The sequence below is a fragment of the Ambystoma mexicanum genome, chromosome 10, assembly GCF_040938575.1.
Source record: "Ambystoma mexicanum isolate Mex_15411 chromosome 10, UKY_AmexF1_1, whole genome shotgun sequence".
NCBI classification, from domain to species: domain Eukaryota; kingdom Metazoa; phylum Chordata; class Amphibia; order Caudata; family Ambystomatidae; genus Ambystoma; species Ambystoma mexicanum.
Genome location: NC_090932.1, coordinates 1,224,002,302 through 1,224,024,595, shown reverse-complemented (window position 1 = coordinate 1,224,024,595; position 22,294 = coordinate 1,224,002,302). Strand labels below are relative to the sequence as shown.

General features: G+C 45.6%; 1 protein-coding gene across 2 annotated transcripts in view; it reads right to left on the bottom strand.

Moving 5' to 3' along the window:
• Positions 1–1,127: 1,127 nt before the first annotated feature.
• The window catches only part of LOC138492178 (stonustoxin subunit beta-like), a 74,915-nt gene continuing 53,748 nt past the window's right edge, over positions 1,128–22,294 (bottom strand). For both annotated transcript variants that reach the window (XM_069619199.1, XM_069619198.1), the window contains one exon: positions 1,128–1,579. In XM_069619199.1, coding sequence (XP_069475300.1) covers positions 1,476–1,579 — 104 coding nt within the window. In that variant the 3' untranslated portion in view covers positions 1,128–1,475. The remainder of the gene's footprint in view (positions 1,580–22,294) is intronic.

Sequence of the window (22,294 nt, the reverse complement as noted above, 5' to 3'; positions counted from 1 at the left end):
GGTGCTTGGGCGCCCTGTGCCTCTGAAGGTTTGTGGCCGTTTTGTATTCGAGGCCCCTTGAGCATTTAGCTGACCCCACTCACATGGCCAGCGCACCTGCTAGTGTCCATACCTCATTTAGTGTGGTGATTGGTGGTGTCTCGCCCGTTCCAGAACCCTGTGGTGCCTAGTTGTAGCTTTACAGGTGGTTGGGGATGGTAAAGGATTGGCTGGGTTGTTACCTCCGTCTCTCTGGGTCTCGCAAGTGGGCCACTCTGTCCAGCGTCACCCCTACTGATGCTCTGAGTGCTTCTCTGTCGGTTCTAGGAGCTAGTCAATGTCCTTTCCTGTTGAGTCATTTGTCTTACTGTTTCGGTTTTAGTCTTTGGTATTGAAGAGCCAGGTTTTTAGTAGTTTTCTGAATTTAAGGTGATCTTTGTTGTTCCTTATTTCTTTTGGGATGTTCCATGTTTTTGCGGCTAAGTGGTAGAAGGCGGTGCCTCCGAGTTTTTTCTTGATGTAAAGTTTTAGTTCCAGGCGGATTTCGTTGGTTGACCTGAGGGGTCTCGTTGGCTTGTAGAGTGTTATTTCTTTTTTTTAGGAATTCTGCTCCTTGTCTGCAGATTGCCCTATGCGTTATGCACATTGTTTTGAAGGTGAAACGGTCCACAATGTAATGGCTCTCTGAAATACATAGGACATTTGAAATTGTGAGGTGCATGAAATTGAGGTGTAAAAGCATTGCAAATTGCTTTTATGCCTCATTCAATATTCCAGCCTATGTTTGAGTGCACACAAGGCAGTGAACGGGCATGGAAGCGCAGTTTACATCTCTGCAGTGCTTTCTTCCGTCTTGTATGTTCTCTTCATTTTACACCTGCAATAGATTTTCATACTGACATAAAACAAACGGATTGCCATGGAGTCTGCTTCAAATTAGCACCTGCTAAAGAGCTGTCTGCAAATGCCATCTGCAAAATTGTATTTGCACGTAACATTTACTTTTCTACAAGACAGAGAGTAAAAATGTGGTAGAGTAAACATGATTTGGCCTGTGTCTGTTAGTCTGCAGTTTTGCACTACGGCTTGTAAATGTTTAAAATTGCATGCAGGGGATCCAACAGCAAGTACATGCTAACATTGACTCGTTTCAGATGTAATTTGAATTTTTAATGTAATTACCCTAATACTGTTCTGACTTGATCTTTAGGACTAGAGGTAACACCATGAGATTAGAAAGCGGTAGTGGTACGGGGTTAAATCATTTTAGATGTTTTTGCACAGAAGAATTATTGGATGCAAGGAGCAACATTATATACATTGGTGTGCATAGTAAGTCTTACATAATCAGTAAAACAATTCTTAAACACATTCATTGGACAGAGGTGAATAATATTACAGGAATAGTACAGAGCAATCCATGGTGATGGAGGCCATTAAGAATCTGCAATTCAATAGCAGGCAGGAGATGGCATATTTGATGAGTCTGGTAGTCCTTAGTGCTCATAGGGTCTGAACGGTCTGTCGGGCATGCCTCGGGGTGGAAAAGAACCAGGAGCTGGGGCAGGAGGTGGGACCGGAATCACGATCGGCTTAAGCTCTGAAAAACAATACAGGAACAAAATACAATATTTTAAAGCACAATTGAGTCAGTCTAAAACATTTCTAGATTCGTGAAAATACTAGTTTTTCAAACCAATGTATTCCAAAAAGTGATTTGATACCAACACCTTTAATTACTGTACGTCCAGAAAAAGCCCCAAATCTTGTGGTTTTTTCTTGGATGTTCAGGGACATTGCTATGATGTTTGCGAACTTGACAAATGTTCAATGACATCCATGCATATGTATGCATTACAAGGTCGGTGAAGAGCAGTTTGTGGATAGCTCATAACTTTGGTGCAGTTCAACAATACTGAACAAGATTTTGCAATGTAAATATGGACCCAACTTTTAATGTTGAATGGATAAAAATAGTCTGCTTTGGCTACAACCTGAATTTTTGGAAAAGTGCCAAAAATGTAGGCTCAGAAATAGTGGTGTAACTTTCTCCAGGCATGACATGCCCCGAACAATCTGGCCACTGGCCATGGCTACCAGGGACTGGCTATGTGGCTAAAGTGGGCAGTGGGCCTGGCCTCTGGAAAGGACAGGTACAAAACCAAGTGATATAACTTTGGTGCCTGAGATATAGCCTGTGGTCCAGGTCAGTGGCTAAATTGTTTGGACAATCTGGCCACTGGCCATGGCGACCAGGGACTGGACAATGGGGACTAGCAATGGGGATAAAGTGGGCATGGCCAAACTGGACCAGCTACGTGTCAAAATGTTCAAAAACCGGCATAGGCTTGAATAGGAAACACATTTTGCTTCGGCTACAGCCCAAAGGTCTGGGCGGGTTTGCAGCAAACCTGTGAGGAGCATTAGCAAAGGGGTGGAAGCAATCTTTTGCATATTTGTACTGTGTTTTAATTTTTGAAAGGTGTCAAATAATAGGTACACACAGTAAAGCTGTAACCTATGACCATGGGCAGTGGCCAGATTGCCTTAGGCCATGCCCTGGAAAATCTGGCCACTGCCACAGCCACCAGGGACTGGCTATGGGGTAAAAATGGGTATGGCCATCATGGACCAGTTACGTGGCTAAAGTGGGCAGTGGGCCTGGCCACGGCAAGGACAGGTACAAAAGAAAGTGATATAACTTTGGTGCCCGAGGGATAGCATGTGGCCGTGGCCAGTTTGTCCAGACAATCTGCGCACTGGCCATGTGGTAACATTTTCAAAATGGAGACCTGAATGGGAAAAGCAATTGTGCTCACGGTTACAGCCCTAAGTGCTGGACAGGTTTGCAACAAACCTGTGCAAGGCACATCGGCAAGGACCCAAAAGTATGCTTTTGCAAATCTATTTTGTTATATTTTCAAGTGTCAAAATGTAGGTACAAAAAATAGTGATGTATCTTTGGTGCCTAAGGGCACAGCCTATGACCATGGTCAATGGGCAGATTGTTTTTTGAAAGTTATCATAATGTACGTACAAGAAATTGTGATGTAACTTTGGTGCCTGCCTATAGGCCATGCCATGGTCAATCTGGCCGTTGGCAATGGCCACCAGAGACCTGGTATAGGATTAAAGTGGGCATGGCCACCAGAGACTGGCTATGTGGTAACATTTTTGAAATTGGAAAAGGCTTGAATGGGAAAATAAATCTGTTTGTGGCTACAGCCCAAAATGCTGGATGGGTCTGCAGCAAACCTGTGCGAGGAGCATCAGCAAGGACCCGAACTCTGTGTTTTATTTTTGTGTCAAAATGTAGATACAACATATTGTGATATTACTTTGATGCCTGAGCAGTGGGCCTGGATCCTGGCAAGGACCGATGTCTCCTTTGATTTGCTTAGTGGGGCCTGCAACATGGAGGAGGGCAAGGAGGACGCAGCGAGGCGTCAGTGGATGCTGAGCCTCGCTCCTGCTCATGTCCCTCCGAGTGAAGCATCTGATGACACAGAGGATGAGCAAGGGATGTACCCTTCACGGGAATTGAGAGCAGCAGAGAGGTACTCAAACCCGACATATAAGCCACCACCATATACAGAGGAGGATGGGCCAAAAGGTGCTGGGCAGCAAGCTACCGAGTGAGAGACGAGCGGCGAAGCACAGAAGGGTGCAAAGAGGAGCTCAGGAGCATAGCTACGGACAAGTGGATAGGAGGCCAGATACTCCTGAAGTTGGAAGGGAAAACAGACGGAGAGACAGAAGGGTGGCTAAAGCAATGGAAGGTTTGAAGGAGAGCAGCCAGGCATCAGACTGGGCAGAGATAATGGATGAGGCAGACAGGAGGGAGAAGGAACGGGAGGAGAAATTAGAACGAGAGGACAGGGAAAGGAGGAGAGAAGAGAAATTGGAGAGGGAGAATAGGGAACGAAGGAAGAAGGAGGAAAAGGAGTGCATGGAAGGGAAAGGGAGGAGAGGTTCAAGAGGGATCTTAAGGAGAGGAAAAGAGTGGAACGAGAGCAGTGGTACAGAAGGACAAGGGAAGTGGAAGAATTTGAGAGGAGGCGGGAAGTAGCAGAGTGGGAAAAGCGGAAAAGCACAAGTTGGTCGAGAGGGAACATGGAAAGTTGCAGTTGGATGGACTGGCCAGGGATCGAGCATGAAGGGAGGAGGACACGCTAATGATAAGGGCGGTAAAGACAGAGGGGATAATGGGCAGGGGAAATGACAGATGTGAGGAGAACAGACAAACAGAACCAGATAGTACAAGCTCACGAGGCAGGAGCACAACAGAGAGCGACAGAGCAGGCCTTCGGGCCAGGGGAGGAGGAAGCCGATATGACTTAAGGGATATTGACCACCACATGGAACCTAACACGGATTTGACATCGAGGAGACTGACTTTCACAGATGATTTTTGTAGCAACATGGACATAGGGTCTGACAATGAAGACAGGAACAGTGGGGACGAGAGGTTGGATCAATATAGATCCCAGTCAACGGGGACAGGCACAAACAAGCAGGTGACATGGGAGTACATCACGCACACAGAAGAAACAGGAGGGGGCAGCTCGGACGAGCAGGCACGACTGGCAAATGACTCGCACACCCTACATGATGCTACTACATATGTTCATAGACTTAGAGATCTCCCAGGACAAAGGTAGGGGGAAACAGCCTTAGCCTGTTCAAGGGGAAGGTTAACAAGGAGATATGACGACAGTATCTGAGTACCCATACTAGAAGCAATAGATGTTTTTGCAGGAATTGAAAGTGAGAGAGGGGAGAGGCAGGTTAAACTGACGAGGAACATGCACGTGGAGATGGGGTTCACACAGATGCCCTTATTGGAAAGGAGAGAAGTATGAACTCAGTAAATACCATGGACGCATGCAGACAAGGAGAATGTGAAGTGTAGATTGCCATTGTTGAGTGCAGGGGCTAGGAAGTGGATTTATGAAATGTAGAAAATGACAGTGGGAAACAGGTTAGCTGTGGGGACGTAAAGGGACTGCTAGTGTTGATCTTAGGGGATGCCGCTGATGACGTGTGGAAGAGAGCGGGGGTTCTGGGGTGACGACACAAAACACGGCACGCAATGGTTCGCCATTTTTTTCAAACTACAGGACTGTCGTAAGGCGAGCATTAAGGACACAATACCCAGACACATCAGACATTGGGGTGATTACGTCCCGGAAAATGAAGGGAAAACCAAGACCCTGTGCAGTATATTCAGGAGATTGTCTTGGCGCCTTGAAACTCGAGAGCTGTGGGACGAAACAGTAGCAAATATTCTTTCACATACTAGTACAGGGGCTACCAGAGCCCATGCAGAAAAATCTAAGGAAATTGGTAGGGATGGAAGCAAGAGGATGGCCAGAAATACAACTCACGATAGTTCATCATTGTATGCTATGGTAGTAGATGATTAAGAAAAAGGCGGAAGACAGGAAGATATATGAAGCGAAATTGGTGCAGAGAAAACTATCGAAGTACACGATGGAAGAGGCGGTATTAACCAGCCCAACCTCATAGGGACAGTAGCAACCACAGCAGTTTGCACTGCCCATGGGGGATGGTTCGTGGGGTGGGGTGGCGTGCAGCAAGGGTTTCGAGGGCACGGGTTCAGTCCACAGATGCATCATAACCAAGGGGGCTTTCCAGGGGGGTCTCGGGGATATGGGCAGCAGATGCAGCAGGGCCCAGGGGATTTCTTGGGGGGTTTCCAAGGGCAAAGGAGGGAGCCATCACAGTGTTGGACATGTGGGTAGTTAGTACACATTTCAAGAATGTATAGGAGCAGGGGGATGCAGCAGAATTGGGGAGCACAGGGCCAGCAGCCCTATCAAGGGGACCAGGACAATTACTATACACAGGACCAACAACAGCAAGGACAGATGCAGAGCACACATCAGCAGATGCCACAAGTACAAGTACCACAAACACAAATGCAGGTACCACAGATGTAAGCACTGGTACCGCAATATTTCCAAGCACCACAGATTTGAGGGAACGCATAGCAATTGGCACAGATACAGAGCAATGATGAAGCATCACATGTGGACTCCATGGCAAAGGATCCCGTTAGACAACTGGGAGGGGTTACCATGGTGGGGAACAACCCCTTTACAGTGAATGGGATGTCCTTATACCCTCAGTAGGACAGCCCACATACAAACTTGATGTGCCCCATTCTGTCGATCACACCCAACCCTACGGAGAAACCTTGCATAGGAGAGGCGATAGGTGACAAAACGTTTTGACTAGGTCCTGCATTAGGGAAGGAGCATTTAAGTTGTCAGGTGATGCCATGAACACTCAAGGATTCTATGGGGTTTGGGAAGTGGTTCCTTTCACAGACAACATTTCACTCTCTATAGGAGATCACGATCTATCGCTGCCCTTACTTTACTCTCGACAGACAGCTGTAAACATACTGGGACGAGACATTATTAGCAGACTCAACATGACCATTTCATTCACAGACAAGGGAAAAGTGTGCTGTACACCAGGAATACACATGCTCAATGTAAGACAGATTGTTCAAGACTATTGTAGACAGAAGGTGCAGAGGGGCATGCCAGTGGATGCAGAAATGTTCCAGTATGGGGCTGACATTGCTATTGCATGGCTTCCAGGCATTGCAGGGAAGGTTTGGCGAATTCCAAAAAAATATCTATTCAGGCCTGAGCTACCATTGGAGGAGGAGGAGGAGGGACCACAGTGCCAACAGAAATAGAGGCAGTGGTCCCGAGAGAGGACTGGATAGCGGTGCATGGGATGGATGACACAGAACGAGCATGGAGAGCAGTTATAGCGGTGGCAGAAGGGTGTGGGATGACCGCAGTGACAGACAAAGAGCTATTCAGGGAAGAAAGATTAGACATAGAGATGGTGTTTGAGATGAATGTGACTTATTGATTGAAATCCTTTGTTTCTTTTTGTCTTTCGGTCTCCTGAAAATTAGGATTTCTGATTTCGTTGCATTTATTTCTTGTTTGCTGATTGCAACATACGCTTGTAGGGCATCGAGTTTTCTTTGTAGTCCTATCTGTGTCAAATCCAACAACACTAGGTCGTCTGCGTATAGTATGTGCGTTATGGTAGATCCATCAATACGAGGAGCACATGATCTCTCCGGGTCCAACCAGCTCCCGATGTTGTGGATGAAAAAGTTGTACAATATCGAAGGTTGGTATTTGTATGAAGGGCTATAATTGACTCCAGTAAGTCAGACGGGCAGCCATTTGCCTTGAGTTTGTCCCAAAGGATTTCTCTATCGACCCTGTCAAAGGCTGATCCCACATCGATAAATGCCAGATAGATGGGTTGATTGTCTTTTGCTGATTTCATTTTGAGAATGTTAAGCAGGAGGAGGTTGAGGCCACAAACAACCCGTTCCACGAAGCCCGCCTGTCTATGGTTGAAGTTGCCGCTTATTGCAATCCATTCTTTTAGTCTTTTCAGGAGTATTCCCACAGATACTTTTCCCAGCACATCTAAAAGGGATATCGGGCGATAATTTTCCAGCTTGGTACGGTCTACCTTTTTGAAAATCGGGATTACAATGGTGGTTTTCCATGACTTGGGTATGTGTTGCGTGATGTTAATTCTGTTAAATAAGATATAGCATAACTCTGCCCACATTTCCGGATTTAGCTTGAGAGTAAAGTTTGATAATCCATCGGGACCAGGAGCATGCGATCCCTTTGCCTTCTTGATAATTGTTAATATTTCACTTTTTGGGAAGGAGATCTTCCATGAGGCTTTAGCTGGAGTTTCTTTTAGTTCTCTCAAGTTTTCTTTTTTTGGATCATATATTTTCTCGAAATGTTGCACCCATTGGAATTCTTGAATTGGGTTCAGTTGTTCATGTCCTGTCGGCTTTGCCTGTTCATTTATCAGTGCCCAGAAGAGCTTGGGATTCTTATTTTTAGTAGCCCGAATCATGTTTTCTCCATCCTGCTGATAAAGTTGTGCACAATGAGCCTTAGCACAGTTTCGATATTTTGTTGTTACTATTTTTTCTTCCAATTTACTTCCTGTTGTTTTTTTTATTTTTCCTCAAGTGCTGCAGATTTTTTTGCAACTGTTTCTTTTTTTCAGCCAGATGTTGATCATATTTATGGAGTCTTTTTACTTGAGCGTTTCCATGTTTTGTGTCAGCAGTTCTAAATAAGCTAAGACACTCTTCATATTCCACTTCTAAATTGTTTTGGTCTATCCATTTTTGGATTTCTTTGTTTAGATGAGGTAATTCAATGTCTGTTAGTAACAGTCTATTTAGGCCATTGTTGCTACTAACTTTGTGAGTCTATAGCTCTCTGGGTTTGTTTTTTTGATTTCTCAACGGCTGCCTCAGTTATTCAAATGTTGTAATGAGTTGTTTGTGGTCACTTTTGTCATTGTTTAGAATGTCCATAGATGTTATTTGTGAGAAAGTACCAGAGTCGACAAAAAAATAATCCAGTGTGGCGCTGGCATTGTAGGAGGACCACGTGGCTTCTCCTATTAAGTCACCTTTGACGTTTCCGTTTACCATTTTTAGATCTCTTATTTTGATTCCCTTCAGCTATTGTTTGGATCGAGCGTTTTTTGGCTGTTGTTGTGCATTGTCCCCTGTTTTGTTTGACTTTATGCAGTCGATATTTAGGTCACCACAAATAATTAGGCTTGACGGGAGAAATTCTGCTCTGAGCTCGTCTATATGTTTCATAACTGTCTGCAGAAATTTCTCGCCTTCTTTTGCCTTGCTGTCCCAGTACAGGTTAAAAAGGATTTGTGTTATTTTTACATCTGTTGTTGTTGGTTCTTGTTCGTCCTGCATTATTACAATTTGGATCAGGGGAGATGGCGCAAGAAATTGTATAATTTATTTATTTATTTATTTATTTATTTATTTTGTCGTGTTTTTTATAATAGTTAACAACCCAGCCGAAGGTCTTCCCATGGCTCCCTTTTGGGCTTTGTTTAGGAAGCATGTACGGCCATCAATGAAAGGAGTACTTTGTAGCAAGCATTCTTGCATGTATATTATATCAGCTAGCAATAGTTCATGATTTATGTTCTTAAACAGATGTTTGAATCCTCTATAGTTCCATGAGGCAATTTGTGTTCTTGTTTGATCCTGTCGGCTGGCGGTCTATTGGATGTTTTGCTCTGCCAGGTTTGTGGATAGCCATTACCAGGATGCTTTGTTGTCTATTTTTGTAACTATTTGTAATGAGTTTGCAAGGTTGTTTGTCACCATTCCCTTGGGGGTGCCTTTGACGATAATGGGTAGTGCTTTTGGGCCCTTCAGAATCGTTGGTGAGAATCTGATGGGTTTAGTATAGATATCCGTATCTGTATCTTTCTCCGTCTCTCTGCTTGGGCGGCTTTGGTCCGGTTTATTTGTGGTCCACTGGGCTTTGCTATTTTGATCATCCTCCTCCAAACTATTTAGATCAAAGCCCAAAATTCTTAAATCTTCAGTTGCTGATTTAATCAGATTCAAGATTGTCTTGGAGGCAAGATGTATATGTATGAAATCTGTTTGTTTTTCATACGGGAAGGCCACTATTTTAATATATTTTGGCTCTATCACTCGTAAAAGGGACACCGAGTGTAATAGCCTCATTAGATTTGCCCTGTTTAAAAGGAAACCATCCCTGGCATTCCAAATTCTCCCAAGTGATAATTTTGGCTCTTTTCCTGCTTCTTTGTGTATTTTGGATGTCTACTTTTTGACATTTTCAGTTTTTCTTTGACTGTCATTGGTGGGGTGACTGTTTGGAACGTAGACTTTTTTGGATTCGTCAAACATTACATCCATTATTTGTCTCTGTTTAGTTTCATGCTTTTGTTTGTGTAACAAATATTCTCTCTTTGTTTGCAGAGTTTCGAAGATAGGAGATTTTGGGAGAGGAGTCTTCAGTTCATCTCTGTCATCAATCGAGCTTCGAGTCGCCTCAAGCTCATTTCCACTCTCTAGTTCTATGATGCTCTCTTCCTCGTAGGTTGAGAGATTCAAGAGTGCCTCTTGGTCTCTTTCCTCTGAGCATGTTGTTTTCACCACATTTGACTGATTGACGGTGAAATGTCTTGCGTTTGTTTTGTCATTTAGGTCTTTAATTTCTTTTTGTATCGACTTTGTAGTCTGTGATGGTTCTACTTCGATGGTTGGTTCTTTTTATATTTCTAATGAAGTTCTTAGCTCCACTATTACAAGACAATTTCCCTGTCAGTTGATTCTTGGGTTTTTTGGTCTGTGGGACCGTGTTTTTTTTTCTAGCTCCAAGCTCTTTATCTTTTGCTTCACCAGTTGATTTTGTTTGCTCAAATACCGCAAAAACATCTTTTGTTATTTTACTTAGGCCTGATGGGTCTCCTCAGTTGGTACCTGGGCCAGACTTTAAGTGGACGTTCTCCACTGCGCTTAAAGGTATGTGATCTTTGCCTTTTGTCGACTGTAGATGCAGAGGTGTTTGGTTTCGGGTTTGACAACTCTGGGGCCATACAATTTGCGTGCAGTATATTTCTTGCAATTCCAGGGTTGGTTAAATCCACAAAAACACCTGTCGAGGGTAGGGAGCTTTCTGGAGATAGATAATCAGCATTTGTTTCTTTGTTGTTATTTGCTCTCGTTGGCTCGTTGCTTAGCTTTGGTGTTAATAGCTTGACTGTGTCTCTGAAGCTATTTAGGAAAGATGTTTTGGAGGGATGACAAACCTGTGGATGTTGGTAGCCGCTGGTTGGATTCAATAGCCCAAACATTTTGCAGTTTTGCTTTTGGTTTTAATTAGTGGTCTGGTCACAAGCGTTGTTGGTGCATGTGGTTTTTTTATTATTATTTCTGTTGGTTTACCAGAACAAAAAATTCAACAGAATGGCAAAGGTGCCGGTTGGTCAACCTTAGTGAGTGCAAACAGCCGGCACGCGTTTCGACCTAAGTCTTTTTCAGGGCCAAGTGAGTATGTTGGTGGGTTCAGGGTAGAGCTGATATCTGGTCCTCCCAGGTCCGGGTGCCAGTTGGGCTGGGTAGCCTGGTCTAATGCCGGGATCGGTGAGGACAGCCGTGGCTCTTGAAAACAAAAGCAAAACTGCAAAATTTTTGGGCTATTGAATCCAAACAGCGCCTACAAACATCCACAGGTTTGTCATCCCTCCAAAACCTTCAACCACTTGGGAACCCTGGAGTTGGTCCCCAGACAAACCATGATTCAGGCTGCAGGCTGATTTTGAAAATCACCAACAGAAGGTGGGCAGTGGGTAACGAGTCCTGAACCAGCCAACTCCAACCAACTGAAACTTCTATTTCGGAAGGATTTCTTATCTTCACAAGCATCTTCCATTAATGCAATCAGAGTTTTAAAGATTACATTTTCTGACTCCTTTTCTTTGGCTCTTCTTTCCTTTATGGCATCGATATACGACTCCATATATATTAGTTTTGTCTGCATGAGAGCCAGTAAGGTAGATTGGTCTTTGGTGTTTTCATGTAGACCTTGATACAATTTAAGAAACGGGGCTAGGGTTATTGTCAACATTGAGTCAACTGCCAATTGTAATTTAGTGCATTGATCTGCCCAGGCTAGGCTAGAATCTTTTGTTGGATCTTGCGGAGGAGTTTTGGGACTCTTCTGTGCTTTGGTCGCTTTGCAGGCACAATCGACTTTATTTTCCTCTTTCGTCCGGTTTGTACTCAGATTCTGTTCTTCGGATTCGTCGCTGCACGTTGATGGTATAGAGGTATGAATTTCGCTTATGTCAATTTGATTTTGACTCACTGACTTAGTTTTGGCTTGCTTTTGCCTTATTGTTGTGGCTAAACACTCATCAGCATTTTCCCGGCAATCGTTCTCCCTCATGTTGCTTATACTTGTTTTAGGTCTTCTTTGTTGACACATTTGGACAGTGGAGTAGTTGGGATCCATAAAGACAATTGGCTGTATGTCTCTACGAGCATAGGGAAAGATGTGTCTGGCTGTTTTTCACACATTCCAATGCCGTTTCCTGTTTCTATGTGTTTGGCCAACGGAGGAGTGCCATAATTGTTTTGCGCATGAATGGCATACTCAATTCCCTGTGAGTGATCAACATTCATATTGTTTGCATCTTTCAAGGACGTCGGCCCACTGATTCTCTGACCATCTGAGCCATCTAAGTTTTTATATAATGTTGCAGTGGAGTTGTTTTGTCCGAGTTAATTTCGTCCAGATGCTTGGAGTAGTTCATTGTCTGTTGCTTCTCTCTACTATGTGTTTAAATCAGCTTGCACCAAGGTGACTTTTTTTGTGCTTTATTGACTGGTTCTTTGCTTTTTACAAATAATCTTATGGCTCAAAGTCCCATCTGATGGATTTTAACTCTGAGGGTGGGTTTGTTCGTATTTTTGCTTGGCCCAATTACAGTCTTTGGGTAATTATGGGGGCCGTCATCTTTTTTTCATGAATTAGATATTTTTCTTTTGCAGACAATTGTGCTTTTTTGTGTTTGGATTACCTGGTATTTTGTTCTTTAGCGCGCTGTCACTTTCATGTACAAGAAGTTCCATTTGTGCAGGGTTTTCTCTGTCTTTTGGCCGCACCACAGGCACTTTTTCCCTTTCCTGTTGTTGAACTTTTTGGGCACATAGAAGGCTTTCACGGTGCATTTTATTTTTATTTGCACCATTTGAAGAGGGCAGCCCGGGTTTTCCTGTTGTAGAAGGATCACAGAAGAAACCCAGGGCGTCCATACATGCCGGTGATTCCTCAGGTTGATCTTCCAGTTGAGGACCCGACAACACAGGGCCTTCCCGCTGCGCACAGTGAGAGGCACCACAGCCAGTGGTGGGGTCGCGATCCGCACCAGACGCCGGCATCGGGTGGGGCCCGGGGAACAGCCCACACCCGGCGGCACCAGGCAGCTCTAGTCCATGGCCAGCACAGGCAGAGCACCCGCCCACTCCGCCCTCCGCCTCCCCGCTCCCGCAGGAAGACCCGGACAAACCCCCACAGAAACCCCGCGTGGGGATCGACTCTCCCGCAGAGTAGGCACATGAAATAGCGCCATCAGCCTGGTAAGCCGCAGCGGGGGACAGGGCAAGGGAGGAAGTAGGTTGCAAAGTGGATAGAGACTCACCTTGGAAGTCTCAGAGTCTGTGGTTTTCATGTTAGTGAGTTTGTGCAGTCCGAGTGATCCAATGCACCTTTGAAACGGGTCCAAGCCTCAGAGTCTGCATCCTTTTCGCTTGTGAAATTTGATTGGGCTCAGCTCCGGGGACACAGAGACATGTTAAGACTGTAGAGGGCTGTTCTCACGTCCCACTGAACTGGGTTTTGTGCGGCTACAAGTTCTAAGAGCAGGCTTACCATTGTCAGAGGGGGGCATTTCCATAACTCAGCCCCCTCAGCTAGCACTCAGCCAAAACTCTGTGGGCGCTCCACGTCCTAGTAGGGGTATTTATGGAGTAGCAGAAAACAGGAAGCAGTAGATAGAGCTAGTAGACAGACTCAGCAGTAAGGCTCCAAGTGTTTGCTCCTCACCAACACTCCACGGATGCACCGCGTCATAGTAGGGGTATTTATGGAGTAGGAGGAAACAGGAAGCAGTAGATAGAGCTGGTAGACAGACTCAGCAGTAAGGCTCCAAGTGTTTGCTCCTCACCAACACTCAGCCGACATGCCGCGCAGGAGCAATTTTACCAAGAGTGAAACAGTACCCTCTAACTAAGGAGGCAGATGAAGACATTTATGAGTCAATCACAGCACTTATTGAGTGGGGCATTCTTGTTCCCCATGCAACACTGCAGTGTACCCAGTGAGGAATGGAAAGGGGGGCTTAAGCATTTCATACAGGATTTAAGGCCTATCAACCACATTGTAGAAGCAGAGTATCCTTTGGTCGCAAATCCAGTGACAGTTTTGTGCAGCATTCCGGGGGAAGCTGCCTGCTTAACGGTCATTGATTTGAAGAATATATTCTTCTCAGCACCACAACACCAAGACTCCAAAGACTTGATCAGCTTTATGTATAAAGACCATAAGTGGAAACATATAAGACTTCCTCAGGGGTACTACGAGTCACCATCTATCTGTAACAGAGTAGTACAGATGGACTTGAGCAATATACAGATGGAGAGCACAGTCTTGCAATACATAGATGATATTTTGATTTGCAGTGAGACAGAAGATCAGTGTAGGCACAGGCTGACAGTATTAGCTGACAATTGATACAAGGTAGACAAGGCCAAGTTACAGTATTGTCAGAAGGAGGTGTTATACAATGGACAGGTAATATCCAAAATGGCCGGCAGATCACCACATAGAGAGCAGAGACAATACGCAAAACATCTAAGCCCACAACAGTGAGGGAAATGCAGCAAATCTTAGGGTTATGTAACTACTGCAGAGCATGAGTCTTTGACTCCAGCACATACATGAGGCTCCTTCTGGGTGCTCTGAAGGAGGTGCAGAAAGGGAACAAAACACAAACGTGGCCTACAGAAATGGCTGAGGCATTCGACATGCTGAAAAAACAAATATGCACAGCACCAATGCTAGGGATCCCAGACTACACAAAGGCAATTGTCCTGTTCTCTCACACTGAAGGTGTAGTGATGTAGGCAGTAGTGACCCAAATGACGAGCATGGGACACAAGCCAATAGCCTACTTTTGTGGGAAAATCAACCCAGTAATGAGAGGACACTATCAGTGCAAACAAGCTTTGGAGGTTGCCACATTTGTAGTGGAGAAGTCAGCAGCAATAACCATGGGGTGCACTACCACTCTTTACGTGGAGCATGCCCTCTGTGCGATACTGCAGAAGCCAAAGAGCACACTGACAACACAAAGAGCATCAGGGTACGAGGTGATACTATTGAATGCAGTGCTGAACATAGTGAGGTGCAGACTTGTAAACAAGCAATATTCCTAGCAGATGTCCTATAGGTAGGAGACTATGTGCACGACTGCACAGCAAACATAGAGATATTCAGTAACACTTGAAAGGTAGAGGAGGATGCACTTGAGGGGGGAGACATGCTCTACATTGACAGGTCTTCAACAATTGACCAGACAGATGGGATCAGGCATATAGGAACTGCAGTAGTAAGACTGAAGGAAGCTGGAACAAGCAAGGTAGTTGCGAATGAGCAATTACCATCCCATTACTCAGCACAAGCAGCAGAACTAGTGGCCCCAATACTAGCACTGGAACAGAGCAGAGAGAAGGAGGTGACAGTATACTCTGACTCTGCCTATGTGAAATCCACAGTACACTCAGTCTCAGTACTGTCACAATGGCAATTTGTTAGCAACTGCTTGACGTGCAAACAGTTTACAGCAGCCCATACATTGAGAGTTGTGGGGAGCCATATACCAGCCAGTGGGCCCATTCCAGCATTTACATGTAGATTACATGGACGTGATCCATGTGTGTCAAGGATACCACTACATGATAGTGATTGTGGGCCCATTCTCCAAATGGATTGAGGCAGGCACCTGTTCACATGCTGACGCTCTAAGAGCAGCCAAATTCTTGGTCAGGGCAGTGTTCCCAAGATGGGGAGTGTGTGAGGTGCTGCAAACTGACAATGGCCCTCACTTTGCCAATGAGATGTTCTAGCACATAACCACGCTGCTGGCCAGTCAACACAAATTTGCTGTGCATACCACCCGCAAGCGAATGAGATGTGTGAACGCCTAAATGGCCTGAAGGAGTCCATAGGCAAAACACAGCAGAGCATAAAAAAGAATTGGCTTCACTGCTTGCCCCTTGCTTTGTTTGCATTGTACAATAAGCCCGGGTCCGACCACCATTTAATGCCCCATGAGGTGGTGACAGGATGACAAATGCATCTCCCATTGGCTCCTCCCACAAGAGCATTGAACAACTGTGAGACTAGTGCAGATGTGTTAGGACAAGAAATGCATGAGTACATTACTTCCTTGATTCTCTTTTATCTCTCGCCAGATAAAACAACACAGAAGACGGCGCAGAGAGCAACTGTGACAGCGCCCCACAAGACTCCGGATTTAAAACCCCAGTGAATGTAGGAGATGTTGTACTTGAACTTTGTGCGGGGCTGGAATGCGCCCCGATTTACAGGACCACACATTGTTGAACAGGTGGCAGACTGTACTGTCAAACTAGAGGGGAAGTCAGTCTGGAATCACCCGCCAGACATCAAGCCCTACAAAACAGCAGCCTGACCTGGCAACGTGATCAAAAGAGCCAACATTAAGCAAATGGAAGAGATACAAGCGAACTTTGAACGCACACAACAGAGTGGAGGACTCCCAATGATTAATCGTTCACGAACCGCAGAGATAGAGATAAAACTTTTGCTCAACTTAGACTGAGGAGACACTGTATGTGTGTTGTTTTATCTACTACACATTTTCAATGAATAAGCTGATGTAATTGTTGATGATTGTTCATGTTGCCCTCTGCCCATAACCCAGATACTTTCTCAAACCAATTTGTCCATACTGTGAGAAGGCCCAGTAGATTTTGAGCAGGATCCCCCCAGAGTATACTACCTTGCCTTTATAGAATACTTGGCCCAAACATACCCTCAAGTTGAGCACAGCAATCCCTGATCCTCGGCACACTGAGAGGCCCATCAGTAAGAAAAGTGTGGGAAGAAGTGTTTGCTTTTGCTGTAAGCAATTATTTGGTCAGCATGGCTTAAGAGTTACTTACAATACTAAAACTCTAATGCATTTATTCGCGCATTTCTGGCGGGCAACTATATCTCCAGGCTGCAGGAGGATCGGCAACACAGGTAAAAATGAACGACATATAAAAAAAATGTCATGGTTCTGTTGGTCTTACTTATTCCTAATGGTGTTATTGTGTTTGTATTTTGGAAAATTACATGCGTTGCTAGTGCTACCACTGTACCCTCAACTAACATTCCCCCAACCCAAGCAGCTGGAAGAACCATGTCAGGCGGACAGGAGAGCACTGCAGTAACAGTAAGGAGAGGTAAGTGCAGTGCCAACACAGACATGAAGGGGGTAGACATGTATCTCACTGACACCGCTCGAGTGTCTAATAACATGTGGTACAAACACATGACAAAAGTAGGTAAGCAAACCACCGGGGATAGCTGTTATGTCTGCGCATTAAGCACAATGCTTAATGTATCTCTCAATGGTGACAACTCGAGGAAGATTTCAAGGGAAGGCCGCCACATTTAGATGGATGTCCAGAGCAACGTTCCTGTATGAAGATAATTACATTAAAACATTAGACATGATGAACAATTATTGGCAGTTAGATTAAGCTATACAGTACATAGCTGATGGGCCTGACAAAGGAGAAACAAAGACTCTATCACCCTGAAGTAATTGCCATGTCCCTGGAAGAGAGTGAAGAAGACAGGAAGAGAACCGAGCTGCTGGAAGAGACCTCAGCTACTTGTTTATGGCCAAGTATACACTGAAGATTGGTGGAAAGATGGAGTGGTGGGGAGCAAAGCACTGACACTAAGACAATCACCAGTGAACAAGGTACAAGAAGAAAACAACAAGTGCCTGAAAAAATGGGAGGCGAGCGCAAGGTTACTGATATGGGTAGAGAATGAAGCTGGACCAATGCCGATAATACCTCTGAAGACACCAGCACTGTGCTATCAGAATAATGGTGAAGTGGAAGTTGGCGAGAATGTCAGATGCAGAAGCAGTGAAAAACACACAGCTATCAAGGCAAGAATAGCAGTACTGATGGACCACTAATGGGTGTGCGGATCGAAGGCATACGAGAAGCTGTAACCCTACTGGGGAGGAGTATGCTCGTTGGTACACATCAATATGCCTTCATTGGTCATGCCTTACAAGGATGTGAAGCTCGATGAGTTCCCGAAGATGGATATTAACAATAGTAAGAAGAGTTTGGTGGAAGGGGCACCAACAGGCAAGACAAAGAAGCAAGCTGAACTGAGCAGACTAAGGAGAGGAGGAAATTACTTCTCAGAAGCATCAGAAACAGCGCTAGATGAAGTTCCAGCAGAACACAGACTGTTCAGCATGACACAAATGTTCTTTGCATCATTTATACCATCTGTACAATGCGAAATGACTACAGATTACCCGCTGGGAGCTCATGGTGACAATAAACTCCACAGTGAATGGGTTCAACACAATAAAAGAAGTTCACCGAGCAGTAGGATTGGTGGCACTCCAGAATAGATACATTCTGGATCTGCTTATAACAATGGAAGGAGAGGTTTGCACAAGAATTTGGAGTTCCTGTTGCACATTCATACCTAGATAAAGGGGAGTAGATTCATCAGCTACCCAGGCCAAAGGCGTGACAGTGGGTCACAATACTCCTTGCAGGAGAGCTAGGAGAATACTAGCTTGAAAAAGAGATCAGCGTAAGTGTCATGATCACTGCTTCCAAGGAGCCAGGACCAGCCCAACGTCCTTGGAAGCAGGCCCCTAACCCTAATCCTAAGCACCAGCCGGTCCCCACTGGGACCTTTTGGACCTTGTCCTGGCGCCGGTGGCACCAGGCTCATCAAAACCATTGGTCCCGGCACTGGAAGCGCCGGGCTCATAATAGGTGTGAAGATGCTTGGGTGGACTTACCTGCAGCAGACCATGCTGCTTACTTACCAGCCACTTAGAAGCCATCTGAGAACAGGAACTACTTTCTTACCTGGGTGGGGCAGCTCCACTCCCTGGATACAGCACTGGAACTCTTCTGGAAACTGGAACTCTTTTCTTACCTAGGCGGGGCCGTGGAAGAAGATGCCTCATCACTCTAAGGCTATTTAAACCACACCCGATAGATGAAGCGTGCTTCGCGTTATTCTGCATCTGCAGCAGAACGCTCACCGAGTCTGCTCCGGACTTTCTTCTTCCGATCCTGGACCTGCAGGAATCCTACTTACCATTTCAGTATCCAGACATCATCAGCACCTGCAAAGAACAGAAACAACAGGTTAGCAAGGCGAACTTTACACGCAGTGCTTACTTACCTGATCCATCGGCTGCGGCCGTTTCTTCACGCCGCATCTCCACCTGCAAAAACAAAAGCATTGCCATACTTACCGGCACGCTGTGAATTCCGGATTTCTTCGTTCTGCATCGCCGCCTGTGAAGACAAAGTATCGTTAACAACTTACTGGCATTCCGCGGACTCCGGCGCTGCAACCCAACATCTGAAAGGCAAAAGAAAAGACATTAAGCAGGTATTTACTTACGTCCATCACGCTTGTCGCAATAAAACGCCTGCGAATACTCTGGCGTCTCTTTAACACGAACTAAGCTGCAAGGAAAGAGACAGTTAGAGCGCTTGCCATACTTACGAACTTCCAGGCGCTTCACTTTATCTTTCATCTCAAGAGCCCTGCAATACATAAGGGTAAAGCATTATACAGAGTCTGCATATAAACGAGCCACGCATGTAAAGACTATAAAGACAAAAGGTGCCCAGAAACTCACCGCTCGTGCAGATAACGACGGTAACCATCCTCTGAATTCAAGAGGCCTGTGTTTCACCAGTGGAGGAACTGGCAACGGCACCCTGCACCAGACGCAGATGGAGAGCCCAGCATTCACCTATATAAGGTGAGCACGTTGACCTGGGGGCTCTACGAAAAAGCTGGGAAGAGAGAGAGAGAGAGAGAGAGAGAGAGAGAGAGAGGGACATTCAACAACCCAGACCATTAACCCCATATTCTTTCACCTGCAGAAACCTCACTCTTCGAGTTCGACACACAGTGCGAAGAGGTTCGACCCCAGAAGCCAATCGAGTCCTGCACATCACTTTTCGAGTCACAGACAGCTTCCTGCCAAGACCTGCGCCTCCGTGGGAATCAGGTGAGCGTTACAGAACGCGAAGCCCACCACAAAACTCCAACCCAGGCGCAATGGAAACCTCAGACACTGATCAACTAGCCCAGTTGCTCGGGGAATTAAGAGCAGAAGTACATGCAGCTCGTCAGGAAACGAACTCTCTAAGAAGAGAACTGATAATTTCCAAGGAGCGAACAGAGGACCTTGCTAGGCAGTTGTTACAAACGCAGGCAGGACAGACACCTTTGCCTGTTCCAGGAGGAAGTTATCCTTCTGCATCATCTTCAAATCCAGTGCAAATCAATCTGCCCGGTAATGTTCCCTTGGCTCCGCCCGAACGCTTTTCTGGTGATCCAAAGAAATTCGCAGTGTTCATCAATCAGTGCCGCCTACACTTCTTATGTCGACCAGCTGCATTCCCAACAGACCAGACCAAGGTGGCTTTCGTGCTTTCTTATCTCAGTGGCAGCGCCGCAGATTGGTGGATCCCTTTAGTCACCCAGGATGATCCGGTTTTACATGATTTTCAGGCCTTCCAGTCCAGCATGGAGAAACTGTTCGCAAGACATGCACAAGGGCAGGCCTTGGTCAATGAACTTCTCTCATTACGACAGGGTAATCAAGACCTCTTGACTTATATAGCCTCCTTCAATAGACTCATAGTGGAAACACAATGGCCCGAGGACAAGAGAATAACGCTTTTCTACAGAGGCCTGCGTGGAGAGCTCAAAGATGTGTTAGCGCAAGTTGTGAATCCTCCACAAGAATGTTCTGACTATATTGACTTAGTTGTCCAATTGGACCATAGACTACAGAACAGGAAGGCAGATCGTTCCAGATTTGATACCCGAGTGTTTTCTAAACCACAGACCTCGAATAAGGGATCTGACACTGTGGAACCCATGCAAATAGGGGGCATGAAAGGACCTTTAACCCAGAAAGAGCTGGAAAGAAGAAGGCAGCTGCAATTATGCCTCTATTGCGGAAACTCAGGACACTTTCTTCGGGACTGTCCAGTGAAACCAGCTAAGAAGACTGTAGGAGCCGCGGATACCTATACCACAAATTCTGAGCAGGGAAACGACCTCGCCCGACAAGAGTAGAGGTCCTCTTGCCGAGCGTTAAGATCTGTCCCGTGACCTCGCATTTCGTGATACCCATGGTCCTCATTAGTCCGGAACCTCCGGATCGTTTGCATGCAATTGAAGCTTACATTGACAGCGGAGCAATCGGTAACTATGTGGACCGTGAAATGGTTTCAAGGATGAATCTACCCCTTGTCCCTAAGGCAGTGAAAGACGTCATCACTACTGTGGATGGCTCCGGACCAGTAACGCATGCCACCCAAGAAGTGACGCTAGTGAGTCAAGATGGACACCGGGAGAGAATCGTGTTCGATGTAATCAAGGCTCCTCAGTTCCAGATCATTCTGGGAATCCCTTGGTTAGAGAAGCACAATCCTCAGATCGATTGGCGAGCAAAGACGGTTCAGTTTCCAGAGTATTTTACCACTTGTTATCCTCGGCCTGATGTTTCACTGGCGGCAATCTCTTCTGAGGAGGTTCCCAAATTACCTCCCGAATACCAGGAATTCCAAGACGTCTTCCGGAAGGATCAAGCCAACACCCTGCCTCCTCATAGATCTGATACCTGGAACAACTCCTCCTTGCAGCATGATTTATGCCCTCACCGATCCAGAGAACCTTCACCTCAGACAATACCTAGACCAATACCTAGCTAACGGGTTTATCCGTCCTTCAAAATCTCCAGCTTCATCGGCTTTGTATTTGTATTTGTATTTATTTATTTATATTGCGCAGCCTGCCCAAAGGCATCAGGGCGCATGTTTAGAAGGGTTACATAAGTTTACAGAAATATCGATTACAAATTGCATAGTAAAATAAGCATACATAGAAAGTCGTCACAATAAATACAGCAGTGGATGGGGTTGTAGAGCATGTAGTGGATGATTACCACATGGTGGACAGCTCTTCGTCTTGCTCATAGAGCCATTGCTTTGTTCTGTGTTTGAAGGATTGGAGGGAGGGGACGTTCCTGAGGTCATTGGGAAGTGAGTTCCAGAGCTTAGCGGCCAATACCGGGAAGCTTGAGCCTCTGGCAGTCTGTAGTTTAAAGCAGGGAATAATGAGTGTATGTGCTTGCGCAGCTCTTAGTGGTCTGTGGGCTGTATGCTGTGTAAAGCGCTCTGACAAGTAGGCTGGTGCTGCGTTGTTCTGTGCTTTGTAACTTAAGATAAGAGTTTTGAAGGCAATACGCTGTGGGATAGAGAGCCATCGCAAGTTCCGTCTCGTGGATGAGATGTGGGTGCGCCTAGGAATGTTGAGAGCAGCCCTAATGGCGTTATTCTGGGTTACCTGAAGTTTGTCGATGTTTCTTTGATTAGTTCCGAGGTACAGGGCATTACAGTAATCAATTTTGGATAAAATAAGGGTTCTGGCAAGGATCAGGCAGTTGTCCAGAGTTAAGAAAGGACGGCAGGCAGTGATTAATTTGCACGTGTAAGCCGATGCTGAAGCTACTGAGTTAG